The 18,194-nt window shown below is 43.4% G+C and overlaps 1 protein-coding gene across 1 annotated transcript; it reads right to left on the bottom strand.

The window, feature by feature from the left end:
- Nucleotides 1–219: 219 nt before the first annotated feature.
- On the bottom strand, nucleotides 220–17,748 carry LOC119457799 (CREB-binding protein-like). The gene is given in 11 exon segments (XM_037719530.2): nucleotides 220–435; nucleotides 937–1,043; nucleotides 1,134–1,220; nucleotides 4,890–5,019; nucleotides 5,021–5,198; nucleotides 7,168–7,420; nucleotides 12,214–12,456; nucleotides 13,337–13,528; nucleotides 14,413–14,547; nucleotides 15,545–15,857; nucleotides 17,154–17,748. Coding segments are annotated over 11 exon segments (2,238 nt in total). The 5' UTR covers nucleotides 17,538–17,748.
- Nucleotides 17,749–18,194: the final 446 nt, after the last annotated feature.

Genomic DNA, 18,194 nt, shown 5'->3' on the forward strand with positions numbered 1-18,194 from the left:
ACAACTGTGCACTTTGATGGTAATCTCAAATGCACCATCGATTTTGACCTGCGAATAGTTTGAACCAATACTCCATGTTCCCAGTCAAGGGAAGTTAACTAAAGTCGAAGTGTAATGGATGTTAAGTGAAAGCCACATCATCCCTCAAGATACAAACTTTCAAAAGGGTACTCTGTCTCCACTTATCAACATATTCGCAACATACGGAGTTAGTGAGGCTTAGAGATACATTCCGTTGACCAGGTAGTCGGCATCATGTGCGAGCGACGACCGGCCGCCCCGGCGTGCTAGCCGGTGTCGTGCCAGCCGAAGACGACAGCCGACCAACACGAGCAGGAGACCCGTGATGCAGAGACCCAACGTGAGAGCAAGCACGGCACTGCCTGATTCTTGTTCCGCCCCACGGTTCCCTTGCTCCACTTGGGTAAAGCTCACCTGTAATGTGAGGTGGTATTATATATTGTGCTCGGGAAAACTACTGTTGGACCTCATTCTAGCAGTTACATCCAGCATGAGGATACCTTCATTATATCTGATATTCGTTACAAGCATATATTAAAGAGAGTGCAAGGACTCGCGGTCGCATGTGACAGCATGTCCTTAAATACTCTATATGCATGTCACATGTGACAATGCTGTTTGTTACATGTGACATCGTTGTGTCACAACACTGTCACATTTTTGTGAGAATGATGTTGCAAAATTTGAAAGAAGGTAATTATAGAGTGAGTGAAGAGGTCTGGTTATTCTCTGGTAATTTCTTACGCTACCCTTTTTCCAGGTGCGCGTACACCTTTTTGTTTGCTAGGATTGGTTTCTGACCTTACCTGCATGTTAAAAGAACAGCTTGAGAGACTGGGACAAACAAAGATACACGCAGCGCTGTTCTTATTTTAACATGAACTACCAGCATGCCCAAGTCTCTGCCCTTCTTACCTGCATGTTAGCAACCTCGTGGAGTCTGCTGTATTGCACAGGCCTCTCATTGTGATGATGTGGCACTTCAGAACCAGCCGTTGCCTTTGCTGGTTTTGCATGGGGCTCTGCAAAATAAGAAGTTCAGCATTGTACGCAGAACTGTGATCGCACACGGCGATCACTCTGTTTTCTGGTGCTAGGGTAGTTTGACTCACTCTGCAGGTGCTCTGTGATGTGCTTTGAACTACTTTGATGGGGTGCCGATGGGGGTGCCACTTCAACAACAGGCTGATAGAAGGTGTCTGTGGCAACAAACGTGAGTTAATTCAGTGCTTCAGTACAGAAGTCTGTCGTACATTATGCTGTGGCATTCAAGCGTTTACGGTCACAATTTACATGACCCGAAGCTGAATTATCACAATAAAAGAATGTACATGAGAAGGGAAACAAAAAATTGTAGCTTATGCTCACTTATTGTGCTAATTCATCTGAATAGTGACGCAAGGACCAACTAGTCTGAAAGTTATTCATTTGACTTCGACGTTAAAATGCATGTGGAGTGCAGGAATTCAGACATTAGGCAACTTTTGAACTGACTTGAATGAAACGTGCTGAATTGAAAAGAAATTGGCAATTAGTAGTGAATGATTATAAGTGCAAGTTTTTATTTTGGTTCTGAAGTGTTTATGAAATTGGCCGAAAATCAAATTTTCAAAAGAAATAGGAATTGTAAGTGTACAGCTCTAACTCCTTGACAAGAACAGATGTTGAAATTTGGTAATCTGTACCTGACATAGTGTTAAAAGCAGACGTACTAAGCATGATACATTTCTTCATATGAGGATGTGTTCCGTTGTTCAGAAGAGGTTTGCTAAAGTCCTCTTGTTAAAACATTATGATCTGGAACAACATTTTACATCTCATATTTCTTCAACAGAATTTCTGTAGCTATTTTTGTGAAGAGCTGCAGTTTTAAAATTTAGTTACTTGTAGTTTATTGATTTTTGTCATATTTTTTTCCTTGGGGGCCTAAATTCAAGTTCATCTCCCCTGATTCACCATGCTCCATCTAACCAACTCTGTACAGTGCAATGAAGACTCTGGGCTACGTCAGCCAACAAAAACAAAAAAAAAATTCTTGGGGTTTACGTGTCAGAACCATGATCTGATTATGAGGCACACTGTAGTGGAGGACTCTGGATCAATTCTGACCACCTGGGGTGCTTTAACGTGCACTCAATGCATGGCACACGATTGTATTCACATTTTGCCCCCATCGAAATGCGGTCACCATTCAGCCAATCACTAAACAAAACCTCTGATCATCCTTTGTTCGATGCTGACTGGGTGAGAGCTTCATGGAAGATTAGTAGCGTGCAATGAGCGAGTCCTCCTTCCTTCCCTAGAAATCGTAGCCGAGTCCCACTAACGATTGACTGACATGAGCCCTGGCCTTTGCTCTAATGCACGGAATTGGAGAGATCGAGTGCAGCTGTTAACTTTTTTAATTAGACAAATTTCATTCGAATCAGTCCAGTGGCAGCTTAGTGAGAGCACTTCTCGTTTAATCTGCATGGGAATAGAAAAAAAAGATAGTTGAGCAAGAGGTGAGACTTTTTCTCAATCTCTGGTACGTGCATGTGGAATGGCAAATGGAGGAGATAGTGCAAGGCATTCCTTAAGAGAAAGTAAAAGCAGCATTCATGTGGCTTAGTCGGTGTTTTTACAGTTCATGAAAAACTGGCCTTAATTCTTGCTGCTTCAAAAAAAAAAAAAGGGGGGGGGGAAAAGAAAGAAAAATGGCAGAGCTAGTGCATGTTGGCTGTATTCCATGTGCCATTTGCTAGCTGACATGCTCCTTACATTTGTGACTGAAGTGTGCTGCGCGTAAATCTTAGTACTATGCATCATGTGCAGTTAGTGTAGTTTGGCTTGTGGTCAAGTTTGTCATAACTTGATGTATTCACAGGTGTGTAGGCGAGGGCACAACACAGACAGTTCTTGTATCGCTTGTTGAAGCTGCAGCTCTTTCCACTGACCATACCGAGCTGATGGATAACTGAAAATTATACTAATGCAACATGCACCTGGATACTGTGGAGATACTGTCATTGTCAAAACTTGTTCCTTGCTCTCCTGTTATCATCATCATTACTTTGTTATTTCATTAAACTACCATGTTTATTCTTTGACTGCTCTTCCTATGTGCTCCTTCTTGGGTCTCCACAAAATAGTGCTGAAACTCGGAAGCATTGTTAGCCAACCACAAAACAGTTTCAACAGCCTAGGATGAAAAAGGTAATACATTGCAGTTCTCTTTTTTTAATGACTGCTTAAAACCTAAGATATTCTCAGAGACTGAGAACTCTGGAAAGCTTCTGTGGATGTACATTTTCTTGCCTTAACTGTCAGGCAGGCACCCTATCCCACTTCATGAAGATAGGGTGACTTGCTGCAAACTCTTTTTAGTGGAATGATAGATAGATTTCGCTCTTTTTTTTACAGCTGCTATGCAGAGGCAATAAATTCACACTGGACATGGAAGTTGACTTCGGTCATAAAGGAAAGGTGATTATTTTGGACTTGCAAGCATGTCAGGAGGTTTGATCAAGCTGATCTTGATGAAGCATTTGATAATACGTTTAAACACCAGTGCCGGAATTACGATCGTGTAATAACTATTTGCTGATTTAAAGAGGTAAATCCAACTTGGATGAGATTACTTTGTTTTGAGTATGGACGATGAAAACAATCTTTGTAGGTTGTTACTCCGTATTCGTGAACATGTTTCGACTTGCTGAAAGAGAGGACTGGTGCCATCCCTCGGCTGAAGTGATCAATGTGTTCCAGTAACCATGGCATCAGAGAGTGCACTGCATGTAGCTGACAATATTGGAGGTCATGCAGTAACACCCTCTGGTGATAATAACTTGCTTGAAAAGCATTGCCTTGCGCCAGTGCCTCGGGGTAGGTGCTAAAAGTGCATGTTTATGAAGTATCTCAGGAAACAGTGGGCAGCATTGCTAAAGCACCGAATCCATGTTGATTGAGGGTCAGTGCAACTCTCGCCTTGATGGAGCCAAGGAGTGTTGAGTCAATTCATGTTTGTGAATATATGGTTGTTAGTCTAAACGTTGTATGCTCAAGAAGCTGAAGCTCCATCTAATCCAGTCCTCGATATAATGAAGACTGATGTAAAGAATTACATATTGCATACAACAGAGTAAATCTAAATTGTTTGTTGCTGATATCAGCAAGTAACAAACATGGAATGAATATAGGATATAACAAAGGTTTGTGTTGGCTGTGACTTTATTATAACGAGGTTTCGCTGTGCTAAGAAAAGAAACAAACAAGCAAACAAAAGTACTCCCAGCCATTTTCAAGTGTTAGTGCTTACAGTCATACGCAGTCATACGCAGTTTTGCCCCTCATTCCTGCGCAATTATGCGCTGTTGTGTGCAGTTCTTTACAGAATCTCCTGTTCAAATGTAGGGACATAACGTGCAGTGCTCAAAATTGCCATAATAGAAATCCATCACTGCTGCTCTCTATTCCTGCGTAAAATGACCTCCGTTTCAAAACAATACAAATGATGTGCGTAGTATGTATAGAAACTTCTGTCAAAATAAAACAGATTATTATTAGAAGTAGTTGTTAAACAATTTTGCTGCAAGCATGCACCTTTAATTTAATATGTTCGCATCTGCTGCAGTTCTGCAGGCAATGCACTCAGTGATACAGTTAAACCTTGTTATTACGAAGTTGCAACATGAAAATACCTCATAGTATTTATCCATTACACACTGGTATGAAAAAAAATTGCTTTCTTTATATCTGATAATTCATTATATCTATGTTTGTTATTGAGGTTCAATTGTATTAGTTAAACACCCACAGATAACCTTGAAACCATGCAATGAACCTAATAGAGGGCTCTTCATTATAAAAGTTAACGAGCATTGCCTCACCATCTTCATTGGTGGCTGGTGCGACTGGTTTGGCTGGCATCACTGGATGCGGCTTGAGCTTTGGCTGCTCCTGCAGCGGTGGCTGTGGCTCCAGCTGCGAGTCAGATTGCGATTGTTGTGCGAGGTCCTGTTGCTGGCCTACAGATTGTTGCGCAAGCTTGCTGCCTTTGCATGTCCTGTGGCAAACCCTGCAGTGGTCGGTTTGAATGGCCTCCAATGCCAGGGTGCAGGCGTCGACTATAAGGAGCCAGGGTCGGAGGGTATGGCTGCGGTCCGTAGCTGTCACCTTGCTCCACGGGACCCAAGGACCTGCAAAGATGCAGCGTGTGATGGAGATTTGCTAAATAAGTAAATGTTTCAATAAAAAATTTACCTATAGTCAGAAAAAAATCCTTCAGTGGTTCATTAGCTTAAAGCTACTAGGAAAAAGCAGACTAAGCTGCAAGGTGCAGTGCAAGTACTGAGCAGAATATTTTATGATATCATGACTGTGTTGAACACAGTAAAAACAAATTGTATATGCAGGCAGCCAAATTACCAACCCCTGCCTCTTCGGCCAAGTTTCATGGACACGAAGAAAGATCTAGCTTGTAAAACAGCTGTAATCACTGGAACAACTGCAAATATTTCACTCACTTATTTTTTAATTACTGAGCTAGGGCATATGATTACATCCTGAAGTTAGAACCTATCGGTCTTCAAGGCCCACTGTGAAATTTTAATAACTAGAACATACTTATTAAGGCTGTCATAAAAGTTAGCACCCAATCTGCTTCATCTTGTGAACTGCCTGCATCCAAATTATTTCAGAAATTGAGTAATGTGAAAAATGTTTAGATGGCATGATATCAGAGGTCTTACTAGATTACTAGCCCCATTCCTGTCTGTATTCAGTTAGAGCCTTTGGACCTCTGAATGGATGGATGCGGTTATGGAGATAACTTTTGTGCATTTGTGGGGCCTTTTAAGGTCTGTGGACACCAATGGTTGTGAACTACTCTCTAGCGAAATTCTTGAACTATAAACTCAACTGGTTCAGGTGTTGCAATTGCAACTAGTACGAACTGGTTCTGTCTGTTAATCAACTGGTCCCTGTCAAAACCTAACTGGTCTCTACTGAAGGCCGACTGGGAAGCAAATGGTCCCAGTTGGAGGGTGAGTGGAAACCAACTGGTTTCAGTTGTGAGTCAACTAGGCATTGCATTTTACATTTACCCAAAAAGAAAACTGTCAGAGCGTTCATCCCTCCTTCGCGTAAGACGATCGCGTTCAAGGTAGAGCCAGCAGCAATGTTTTTGCCAGCTGTGGAAGAAGACGACGACGAACGCGCGAGCAGTGGCACGAGCGCATCTCCGTGACCACGTGACTTGTGCAATCAGGCACGCACTAGGTACATCTTTAGTAAGCCAGAACAGTGGAGAAGCCATGCCTCCGTATCCAAACGTCACCAGCATACCTGGCGCCGCCACCTGAAGTAGTTTGCTTGCCTCATCAGTTCACGTTGCGCCGCCTTCCGCAGCAGTTCGTGTCGCCGCAGCGCTGTCGCATTTACCGTAATGGCGCCAAGACGATCGCAGCCGCTGAACTGTGCTAGGATTACCAGCAGTGTTGAGTGTGAGCACTCAACACCACGTAGTTACTACGAAATGCTTACGCATCATTCAGATAACTCCCTGAGGAGATTCTAAGTTTTTTTTTTTTTTAGTTATAGACCAGTTGGGAAGTAAGGGGTCCCAGTTGTAGGTATAGTATAGTAACAATGCTGGGGGGCTTTCTTGCTTAATGTTAAGCACATAACCAATTTTCGTTATTTTATATATAGGATGTGAAACAATGTGTAATAAGACCAGGACAGGGAAGAGCGTCTCTTTCCAGGAAAGCCACACATCCTGTCCTGGTCTTCACATTGTCTCGCATCCTATCCTACCATAATAAGTATAAACAAGTAGCCCTGCATCAAGTAGTGATATATTAAATTTCTTTGATAGTGAGCCCTGCCCTCTATTCTTCTCCATCTTCTACGAAGCCATTATGCCAATAGCACACATTCCCTCTGCAATGTGCTACATGTGGTACCTGACATACTGCTTTGACAAGAGACTGGTGCTGGTTGAAGTGCAAGAAAAAGAGAAAAAGAAGAGGTACTTTTTTTCTTTCCTGATCTTATGTTGCATTGTTTTGCATCCTATTATACTACGATAAGTATGAACCAGCTAGCCCAGTAACCAGCAGTGAACCACTCCTTGATTGCAGTGTCAAGCTTTAGTCAAATACCCACCCACGGCCCATTTTCCAGCGACTAGGCGGGTAGTCTTGAATAGACGACGCTTGTTGTTTCTGTTGCTGCAGTTCGTGCTGCAACTGCTTGAGCTGGTGTTGGCGAAACTGTTGCTGCTGGTAGCGCTGCTGCTGCAGCCTTTGCTGTTGCTGCTGCTGAAGCTCTTGCTGCTGCATCTGCTGCTGCTGGTATTGGTGTTGCTGGAGGTTCATCCTTGGCTTCTGGGCTCTGAAGTTCTGTGGCTGGATGATTCCTGCAGCAAAAGAAAGCGACTTGTAGATTAATTTAGTACTTGGATTCAGCACCTGGATTCATGTAGACACATGCTGCTATTGAAGTGGATAAGAGTGTGGCACAGTATGGTATATCATGCAGTATGTCATTGGCATGATGTATTGTTATGGTATGGCAGATTGTATGATATGAAATGTGATATGACATGTGATATCATATATGGTATGGTATATTGATATAGATGGTATGTGCTATGACATATTGGTAGGGTGTGGTATATATGGTATGGTATCGAGTGTGGCATAGTGTAATCCGGATGTCAACACAGCACGCTAATCCGTTTATGTTCGTCATGCAGGTGTCACTGCACATGATCGTGCCCCTTCTGCTCCCTGCTCTGGCTACGGTATCCCCAGATGTACCCCAACCGCATCATGCCTCGCACGTTGACTACGATGGAACTGGCTTCTATCACCCGATGGATGCCAGCATCGCTCCCAGACCACTGGCACTGTTCCTGTGTCCGGCAGCGCCACTGCACCCGGCAGCGTCACTTGACTTGCGAGAGGAATACCTATCACCACCGACATCAATTCACCCGTCATCTATAAAAGTGCAGGCGCGGACGGAGGCGCTTTGTGGGCCCGGCTGCTGTGCGTCAACACAGCACGCTAATCCGTTTATGTTCGTCATGCAGGTTAGTAAACCATACAGTCTTTTTACAAAACGGTCAAGTAATTACTTTCTGCTGCAGCTGCCGGGCCCGCATTGCTGCCTTTCCATTATTGTTCAGTGCTGTGATGTTGTTATCTCTTTATTGTTGCTGGCAGGTGACGTCGAAACTAACCCTGGACCTGATATTCAAGCCGTCCTAAATGAACTTAAGAATCTATCCGCAGGTCAATCGCAACTAATCGCCGAGATTCAGGGTCTCAAGTCTCAGTTACTAACAACTGACAAAGCTATATCCGACCTGAGCGTGCGTATGACTGACCTGGAGACCCACTACCAAAACCTAGCGCCCCTGCGTTCCGATATAGAAAGCGTGAAAAGTGATGCTTCCCGCACAGCACACACAATCCAGAGGCTGGAAGCACGTATTGATGATGCCGAGAACCATTCGCGGCGCAACAATCTGATTTTCTATGGTATTGCTGAGTCTTCAGGGGCGGAGTCATTCGCGCACTCGGAGGACATAATCATTGACCACTGTCGTAAACATATGAACATCACGCTTGACCCGAAAGAAATCGAGCGTGCACACCGCTTGGGCAATCGTGCAGGTAATTGTAACCGCCCCATAATAGTGAAATTCACATTTCACAAAACAAAAGAACAAGTCCTTTCCAACGGCCGCAAGTTTAAGGGAATAGGCTTCAGCGTTGGCGAGGATTTTACACGTCCTGTTCAACTTGCCCGCAGACATCTAGTTGCATTCGCAAAAAGCAAATCGGCACCTTATTCCTTGCGCTTTAAAACCCTGTTCATGGGTAATAAGCGCTACGTTTTTGAAGAACGCACACAGAGTGTGAAAGAATTGCAATAGCAGCCACCTAGCCGCGGGAGACCCCCCTGCCCTACAGTACCGACACGAGCTAACCTTTGCTTTTCCGTTATCTTCACCAACGCACGCAGCTTCCTTCCTAAACGCGATATTCTGTCTAACCTCGTGTTATCGTCTAACAGTAATTTGCTGATAATAACTGAATCCTGGCTAACTGACGATATTACTGATAGCGAGGTTCTTGCTGATCTGCCGAACTTCTGCCTTTACCGGAAAGACCGCAAAATCTCACGAGGCGGTGGTGTGCTCATAGCCGCGCATCATCATTTATCGTGCTCGCTAGCAACCATCGAGACTGACTTGGAAATGATATGGCTAATCTGCCGCGCTTCACCGCAGACTGTTCTTTTGGGCGTCTGCTACAGACCACCACATAACATTCCCGATTTTTCGCATAAACTTAATAACATCCTGAGCGAAATTAGTGAAAAACACCCTAACGCAGAGATCCTGCTTTTTGGTGATTTTAATTTTCCGCAAATCAACTGGACTAACAATAATGCTCTAATCGTAGGGAATGATGCTGCTAAAGAATTTGTTAATGTGTGCCTTAATTTCAGTCTAACTCAACTTGTACTAGAGCCCACGCGGGTTACAGAAGACACCTCTAATATACTCGACCTTATACTAACCAGCCATCCCGACAGTCTATCATCGATAACTTACCTGCGTGAGGTAAGCGATCATAAAGTAATCCATGCCACCTTCACTTTTCAACCCATACCAAAACAAAAATCCAACAAAACTATATGCTTATATGATAAAGGAAACTACGAAGCTATTAATAATGAGTTAGGCGACTTCTTTTCAACTTTCGAGACATTATTCCCTATGCACTCACTTCAAGAAAACTGGACGCTATTTAGAAACAAAATTAATGAACTCGTTAACAAATATATACCACGAATAACTATGCACACGAATCAAAATAAGCCATGGTTCACCAAAGCACTAAGAACGCTTGAAAACAAGAAGAAACGTCGCTTCCGACTAGCCACGCGTCTTGGAAGCACCGAGGCATGGTCAAACTACCACATCGCAGAGAACGCCTACCTGAGTGCCGTTCGCACTGCTAAAAAATCTTTTTTTAACATCGACCTACCACAACTACTTACTCGAAATCCTCGGCAATTCTGGCGCGTTTTAAATCCTCAAGAAGCTCGCACTATCAGCGTGACGAATGCAGCAGGCGAAACAGCCACAGATGCCGAGTGCGCTGATATTTTCAATGAAGCATTTTTTTCAGTGTTTACAAAAGAAACAACCCCCCCAGACTTTCCGCTATCTACTAACATATCATCGCATATGCCGCCCATTGTGTTTTCGACAGATGGCATACTGTCAATCATCGAAAAAAACAAGTAGTTCTTCTGGTGTAGACGAAATTAACTCAAAGATTCTGAAGAATACTAAGCATATATCCGCGGCATGTTTCAGTCTATTATTCTCACAGTCATTGTCTACAGGTGCCTTACCATGTGATTGGAAAGTGGGGAAGGTCGTTCCAGTCTTCAAAGCAGGTAACAAAGACTCTCCCTTAAACTACCGCCCCATTTCATTAACTAGTGTCCCTTGCAAAATCATGGAACATGTCATATACTCGCATATCATAAACTTTTTAGACGCAGTAAACTTCTTTCATCCTTCTCAACATGGTTTTCGTAAGGGGCTTTCATGCGAAACACAACTAGCTATCTTCCTTCATGATCTACACGTTAACCTTGATAACAACGTTCAAACCGATGTAATCTTTCTGGACTACTCTAAAGCTTTTGACACAGTGCCTCATAACCGCTTACTAATAAAGTTATCCCGATTGAACTTAGATCCTTACGTAGTACAGTGGATAAAAGAATTCCTAACAAATCGTTCCCAATTCGTCCTTGTTAATAACTACTCCTCCAAAATCCTCCCTGTCACTTCAGGCGTCCCTCAAGGTTCAGTCTTGGGACCGCTTCTTTTCCTAATATACATTAACGATCTTCCGCTGCATGTATCTTGTTCTATTCGTATGTTCGCTGACGACTGTGTGATTTATCGAACTGTGACTAACCGCTCTGACCAAGCATCTCTGCAGAATGACCTTAATAACGTGCAAAATTGGTGCAACCATTGGCAAATGTCCTTGAACCCTAACAAATGCAAACTTATGTCAATTTCCCGCCGTCGTAATCCCTACCTCTCTACTTACACAATCGCAAACGTCCCAGTGGAATCAGTTCTAGCGTATAAATACTTAGGTATAACCCTGTCCCACAACCTTTCCTGGAATGCGCATGCGACTAACGTAATCTCGTCAGCTAATAGGACACTGGGGTTCATGAAACGTCACCTTCGTCAAGCCCCGCAGCACGTCAAACTACTCGCATACAAATCATTTGTCAGACCACAACTGGAATATGCCGCTGCCATCTGGAACCCTCACCAAACATATATCATCAATGCACTCGAATCAGTTCAGAATCGTGCGACTAGATTCATCCATTCTTCATATTCATATAACATCAGCATTTCACGCTTAAAGACAGAATCTAGTTTGACATCTCTTGCTTTTCGTCGTCGTATCGCCACGCTCTCTCTTTATCACAAATTCTTTTACAGCTCGCTAAGCCGCCCACCTTACATCACGCCATCATCCTCACGCATGTCACAGCGCACCAGCCATCGACTGCAAGTTGCTCGTCCTCGCACACGAACTGTCACATTTCAGACTTCATTTTTTCCTCGGGCTGCCAGAGACTGGAACGACCTACCCTTCAATGCCGCTGCCATCACATGTCATTCAGAATTCTTGGAAACTGTTCCAACTTGTATTTCACCGTAACACCTGCATTTTCTTGTGTAAACATGTTAACCACCCCTTATGTAATACCCCGAACGGGGTCTTTAAGGTAATAAAATGAAATGAAATGAAATGAAATGAAATGAAATGAAATGAAATGGATGTGGTGTAATGTGGTGTGGTATTAACTGGTGGTGTAACTAATGATACATTCAGGTAAAGCTGCACTCAGATGCAGAAAAACATGCACTGAAACAGTATAATGCCATGAATATATACGATTAAATAGACATCCTGACTTTTGTTATCGGTTTAACCAGCTACCTCTACTGAGGACATTTCTTATAATCGACTTCAATGGATCATCACAGCAGTGTAAAATTTTCTGACTGTCACAGCCTCTGGTCATTTGTAACTATCAATTGTGAGTTCTTCTTAGTGCCATAAGTCACGAGTAAAGCCTTACCATCAGCAACCATGGGGTAGAGCTGGGTGTCAGCGTCGTTAATCCAGTACCGGTAGCTCTCAGGGTAGGCCTGTCCGTAGTCATAGTACTTGGTCTGTTCTCCTGCAAAAGGTTCTTCGTATGGGTCTCTGTACTCTGGTCGCGCATGACTGTGGCTGCTTTCATCACCCCAACGAAGCCTGTTGTTGTGGGCCAAAGGTGGGAAGCTGTTGTGACCGCTGAGCACAGGCTTAGGAATTCTTCCTGCGATGGGCAAGCAAGAAACCTTCATTAAAATCATCTCAATTTCACTGAAAGCCTGCGTTTTTAGCCTTTATCATTATGAAACAGTCAAACAGCGGATGGAAAGAACAAATGAACGAACACAAGCACTGATATTTTGTTCATTTGTTTGTTCTTCAGTCCCCTGTCCACTGTTACGCCGTTTTTTATAATGTATTAGTACCAACTGGCCTGGTCACACACATTGCTTTATCATTACCTTGCATAGCAAGTGGTCAGACTGACAGCTGTGTGCATTGGTATACAAGGCGTTCCATGGTAGGCTTTTAAGTAATGCATAGAAACAATTAATGTAGCAGAAATTAGGAAGTTATTTCTTCTGCAGGACATCAGAATTTGTGCGATAATCACTGTCTAACTCATAATTACCTAGGCAACTTATTCACTTTTCATTAATTACTTTAAGTATGCCAGTTATTGCTCAAGGGTTTTCCAATTAATAAATATCTCAAGACTACTGCCAGTTTAAAGACATTGGCCCCCAAAGTCCACCACAATATTAGATTGGTGTTCCATGCATATTTTGTCCCACAGTTTGTAAGGAAGGCTTTCTAACAAAATAACATGCCAAATGCTGATGCGGCTTGCTACAAGTTGGTTGATGAATATCTCAAAACTGCATGATGTTCTTTAACACACCCACATTGAGTTTTGATGCTTGACACATATTGGCATGGCACAGATCTGAGCATTTGCCATGCCTGTCACTGTTGAAGTTTACATTCTCCTCACTTATTTCATGAACTTCAGAGTAATAACTAGTGCTGTCATCACTCAGATATTGTCAAGGAGGGCTGCGCATTTCGCTGTGCGTAACCCTTGAGGTTTTCATTCCACACACCTCCCACATCAACTGCAGAGTTGTGTCGGGGGCTGTCGTCGTTCGAGGAAGGTTGCGGAGGATTGGCTGGAGGCACTCTGTCCTGCTGTTCCGTGTCCACCGCAGTTGTGCTTCCTGGTCTAGCATGTTCCGCTGTGGTTGGCAAAGTCGTCGTAGATGGGTTGGCAGTAGCACTGCTAGCCTCGGGTATCTCTGTTCAAAACATTTTGACAAATTGTACAGTGTGAGCACTTCTACAAAGTGCACTTGCAATGACAAAAAGATCAGGGCATGCCGATATATCAGGATTTCATATTGGCAGCTGTCTGTACTAGTTAATCTGAAATGGTGAATGGAGTAGTTGGTTATGACACATTCTATTGTACATTTCGTAGTTGAGATTGAGAGGAATAATGGCATTCTATTATACATATGTCCACTGCTGCCCTGGCAAACGCAAGGCAGGAGTAGGATGAAGCTCGTGTTGATATTGCCTTCTGTCAACTTCCTAGCTCTCACTTGCATGATACGTCATTGAAATTTTAATGCCTTTTTTCTGACAAAGCAAACTTTAGTAGTAATAGCCATCGAGTCACGTAGAGGAAGTTCACAAACATGCTAAGAAGCAATATTTCGATAAGATTTTATTTCTGATGACTTTAGCTTTTGGAAGTTATAGGCTGAGTAATAAGTGCTAAAGTTGTTGAAGCATTAGTAATTATTCAAAGAAGATGACATAGAATCTATGATTAATATAACGTTGGTGGTCACTCTTCCCTTCGTCTTGGAAATGAGCTGTGTGTTTAAATGCCGTGTCATCATCAGCAGCACCATCACACAAAACACTGACAATTTGCTTAGTTGCTATAATTAGTTTGCTTGCTTGTGCATTAATTAATTTATTGATCCATTCATCCACAGCATTGCTGGATGTTACAGTAGGAATGGAGAGTATGCAATATTTCTATAGCAGACATGTGCTATACCCAAGCAGCAAGTAAGAGGCTGTTCAATGTGCATGCAAGGAAAAGTTCACATGCGCAAACTACAAAAACAAAAACAGATCTGGTCAGCTCATCAATTAAGCCAGAACTTACTTGCACCAGGGCACTTGAGGTCCTCGGCTTCATCGCTTCCATCCGCGCATTGCGGGATGCCATCACAGACATTGTAGACAGCAATGCATTCACTGGAATTTTGGCAGCGGAACTGATAGTGTTGACACCGGTGGCCTGCAAATACACGTTCAAGATCGCTGCACTCAGTGAAAGGTCTCGGGTATTGCACTGCATGCTTGTGAGCTAAGCAGGATAGCATAGTGAACTAAGTAAGGATTCTAACTGTGCACTGGGAAGCATCTGTGTCAAATGGCAGTGTAAGGGAATGAACTTCTCCTCAGCTGTCAGCTTTAAGCTACGTTGATTGTTCCAGTCTTCCTGATGGTTTCACCTGTTTCACTGGCTGATTAAAGAAGCCGGGCTTAGATGGGACAAGCGGTAGGACAACTCACAGCTCTGACTAACATCTAACATCTAACACTATATATATATATATATATATATATATATATAGCAGAATTTCTTGTGTGGTCCGCAAACCCATTGCAGTCCTTGAAGATTTTCAAGAGGAACTGTGAGGGTTGCTCCGGTGTCACACGTTTGACGAGCACATGCTATCAAAAGACTGAGTGAGAATTTTAGCGAGGTAGTTGGATGATAGTTCTCAATTCCAAATTTATTCATATCAAATTGAAAACATGAAACCAGGTTAGGTATGACCAACATTTGAGGTCTCCGTTGTTCCTCATTTAAATCCATTACCAACCTTTACTTGAGAACATGCAATGGTACTTTTGTTCATCAATATCAAAGTGCAGTTAAAATATAAAGCATCTGGAACATTTTTCTGGCAGCTGCAAGTACGAATTTGCGTTGTCCTAGCTTCACTGTGGTTTCTCCTTGTGCATCTTTGCAAATTGAAGACATAGTTAAGGAGGTCATTGAGTAACCTGCAAAATTAGTAAGGAGCAAACGAAGGTTAGAAGTTTGAGAACCACTGCTATATAGCAGAAATATATAATCTTCCTTCGTAGGTATCTGCTGCGTGGTATCCCTTCCCTCATGCAGTTTATGTGCTGTTTTTTTCAATCGACACAGAACCAACTCTCCCGAATAGCTATTTAACAGGACCTGTTTCTCCATTGCTGTGTGTGCCAATTACAATGCTTACTGTCTGATGGTTCGTCTTGGTCACTCTCGGCCTGGCCCACATTGACTTGATGCGAGCTGCTCGTGCTCGTGGTCAACTTGGGTGCCTGCGTCACAGCGGGTGGGTCGTGCGCTGGTCCGGCAGCACTGGCGACGGGTCGGGGCTGGCGCAGCTGCGTGAGTTCTTGTTCGTGGTGAGAACCGGGCCAGACGGGGGCCTCGGTGTTGCGAGTGGGCACGGTGAGCACGGAAACGGTGTAGAACGCATGGGCCGTGAAGAGGCACAGGAAATGCGAGGGCGGCCCGCAGTCGAACAGGTAACAGCTGCCTTTTCCCTGCGTCCAAAGATTAACGCCAGGAAAGGATATATAGATGTCAGCAGTGTGGCCCCCAATGCAGTATGGTACTGGCAGCAGGTCTGTAACTGTGCTTTGCATTGATGTACCCAAACCAAAGAGGTTAGGGCACTAGTTATAGGGAGTCCACCTTGTCAAAATATGTTGTACGTCGGAGAATCGTACATTACAGGCCAGGTTTGTCCCGCAGCTGTACCTGCGAGGCTCTTGGAATTTATACTAGAAAAAAATTTGTGCATGCTATATATATTAAGAGTAATTCAGACAGTTCGAAATGCTTTTAAAGAGCAAAAGTGTTCGAATGTTAAAGCAGAGAAATGAGCATGCTGTCGGACCTTTTAGACATACTACTGTGTACAAGATAGCAACATGCAAAAGACATGATTGGAACATTAAATTAGGCACTGTCATTTTGCTGCTGGGTTTAATTATTGTTTTTACTTTTAATTTTACTGTTCTCATAGTTTTCTAAAATCGTAAATGCACTGAATACTTCAGATAATATTTGTAATGGCACACATTAGTATATATACATGCATATTGAACCATTCTGAACATTTCGATATGTAGATGTGCGAAAATTAACATGCGCTCTAAGCATATGACCTTATATATCTCAGGAGACTATATATATGCAACTCTACATACATATATTATTGTAAAATGGCTACGAGTACACAAGTTTGTTGGTACAAAAATTAATGTGTTTGCAAATGAGTTTGTGATTATAAGCCCAAACCAAAAAGAAAAGAAAAAGACATGTATGGCTAATATTGCGCGTAAACTATATACAGCGCAGATGAACAACAGTCAGATGAAGTGAGCAACACAGGACAGGTTTAGCACATTAGGAAGGCTCAATTTTTTTAATGCCAATTAAATCAATAATATATATATATATATATATATATATATCTGTGTGTGTGTGTGTGTGTGTGTGTGTGTGTGTACAGGAGAAATACGTGTATGGCAGTGTTTGCATGAATAGCGAAATAATTTAAATGACAGAACCGATTAGCTCTGTTATAGCTGTGCAAACGGAATAGGAGAGGTTAACTATGCTTTGTGTGTGGGAACAGTAAAGCACTTGATGCGTGCAGCCGTCAACTCCACGCTGCCGGTGACTTTTAGATTCCCTTTCTCTGCCCCGCGCGTCCCGTAATTAAACCTTTGCGGCCGGGTGTTCGAAGTCTGCATGCAGTTCTTGCTCTTGGCGCGCGTCTTGTTTAAGGGACGTTCTTGACTCAACATGTATCACGCCAACACACTACGTACCTTTTCTTCGAACACGGCTACGTTGCAACTAGTCGTCTCCCAACACCACAGTATGCAGTCTCGGTTGGAGCTCAGCTCGGTTTCGTTCAGGTATCGCGCACCCATACGCCGAGAATCCTCGGTGCGGATGATGCGGTTCTCGTTCACTTGAAAGTTTTCCAGGGCGTCTCTCATAGCCGCATTGGGTCCCGCAAGCGACTGCGAAGGATTGGGCCTCTTCTGAAGCGTGCGACCGCCAGGAACTGCCGCCGAAGCAGCGACTGGTAGCGATGGCTTAGCCGCAGTGACAGTAGGTTGTGCCGTGAAGCCCTCCTGCGCGAACGCGATGGGTAATGCGAGGAAGACCGCGAGTCCCGCAACTTTGCAAACGCAAGCGCGGTACATTTTGCTTTCTCTGGTGCGGACCTGCGAGATTATCTCGGTCCCGTTTTTCTGCGCATTGTAAGCTGGTGCGCTGTTGCTTATACGTTGATGGCCGACGTCTTGTTTATATTTTTTTGGGTGCGTGCTCGAGGCCCGCCAAGAACAAGCTGTGCGCATGCGTTGTAGAAATGTGTGCGTAGAAAGGTAGCCGCTTAGCTAGTGGACGTCGTGATTTACGATAACGAGCACCGCACTTTGAAAGTTTGCTGCCTGTTGTTTAATTTAAATGTATGCTTTGCGGGCGTTCGCGAAGACTTGCGCACGTACGCACGCATCGAGTTTCGCTTTCGGTTCTGTCAACACGAAAAACCTGATTTCTTTGTGGCAACATTAAATTACTAGCTATGGTGGCGAGATTACTTTTGAGATTAAGAATTCATCATTGTAATTTGCAATCTACGTTGGCTCCGTGAAATTCAGACATCTTTTCTTTTACTGGTCGCGGCACGCCCACTCATTTTTTACGTAAAACTGGCGCAATAATAAAGTCAAACATAATCGCACACAAATTGTCGCGCCATCTAGGAGTAGACAGATCAACCAATAGCTGCACTACAAAAGTATTTTTAGGGTAATATTGGTTTATATTTAAAGCGATTGCTGGCGCTTTTTACCGCA

Source organism: Dermacentor silvarum, chromosome 7 (genome assembly GCF_013339745.2).
Source record: "Dermacentor silvarum isolate Dsil-2018 chromosome 7, BIME_Dsil_1.4, whole genome shotgun sequence".
Taxonomy (NCBI): Eukaryota; Metazoa; Arthropoda; class Arachnida; order Ixodida; family Ixodidae; genus Dermacentor; species Dermacentor silvarum.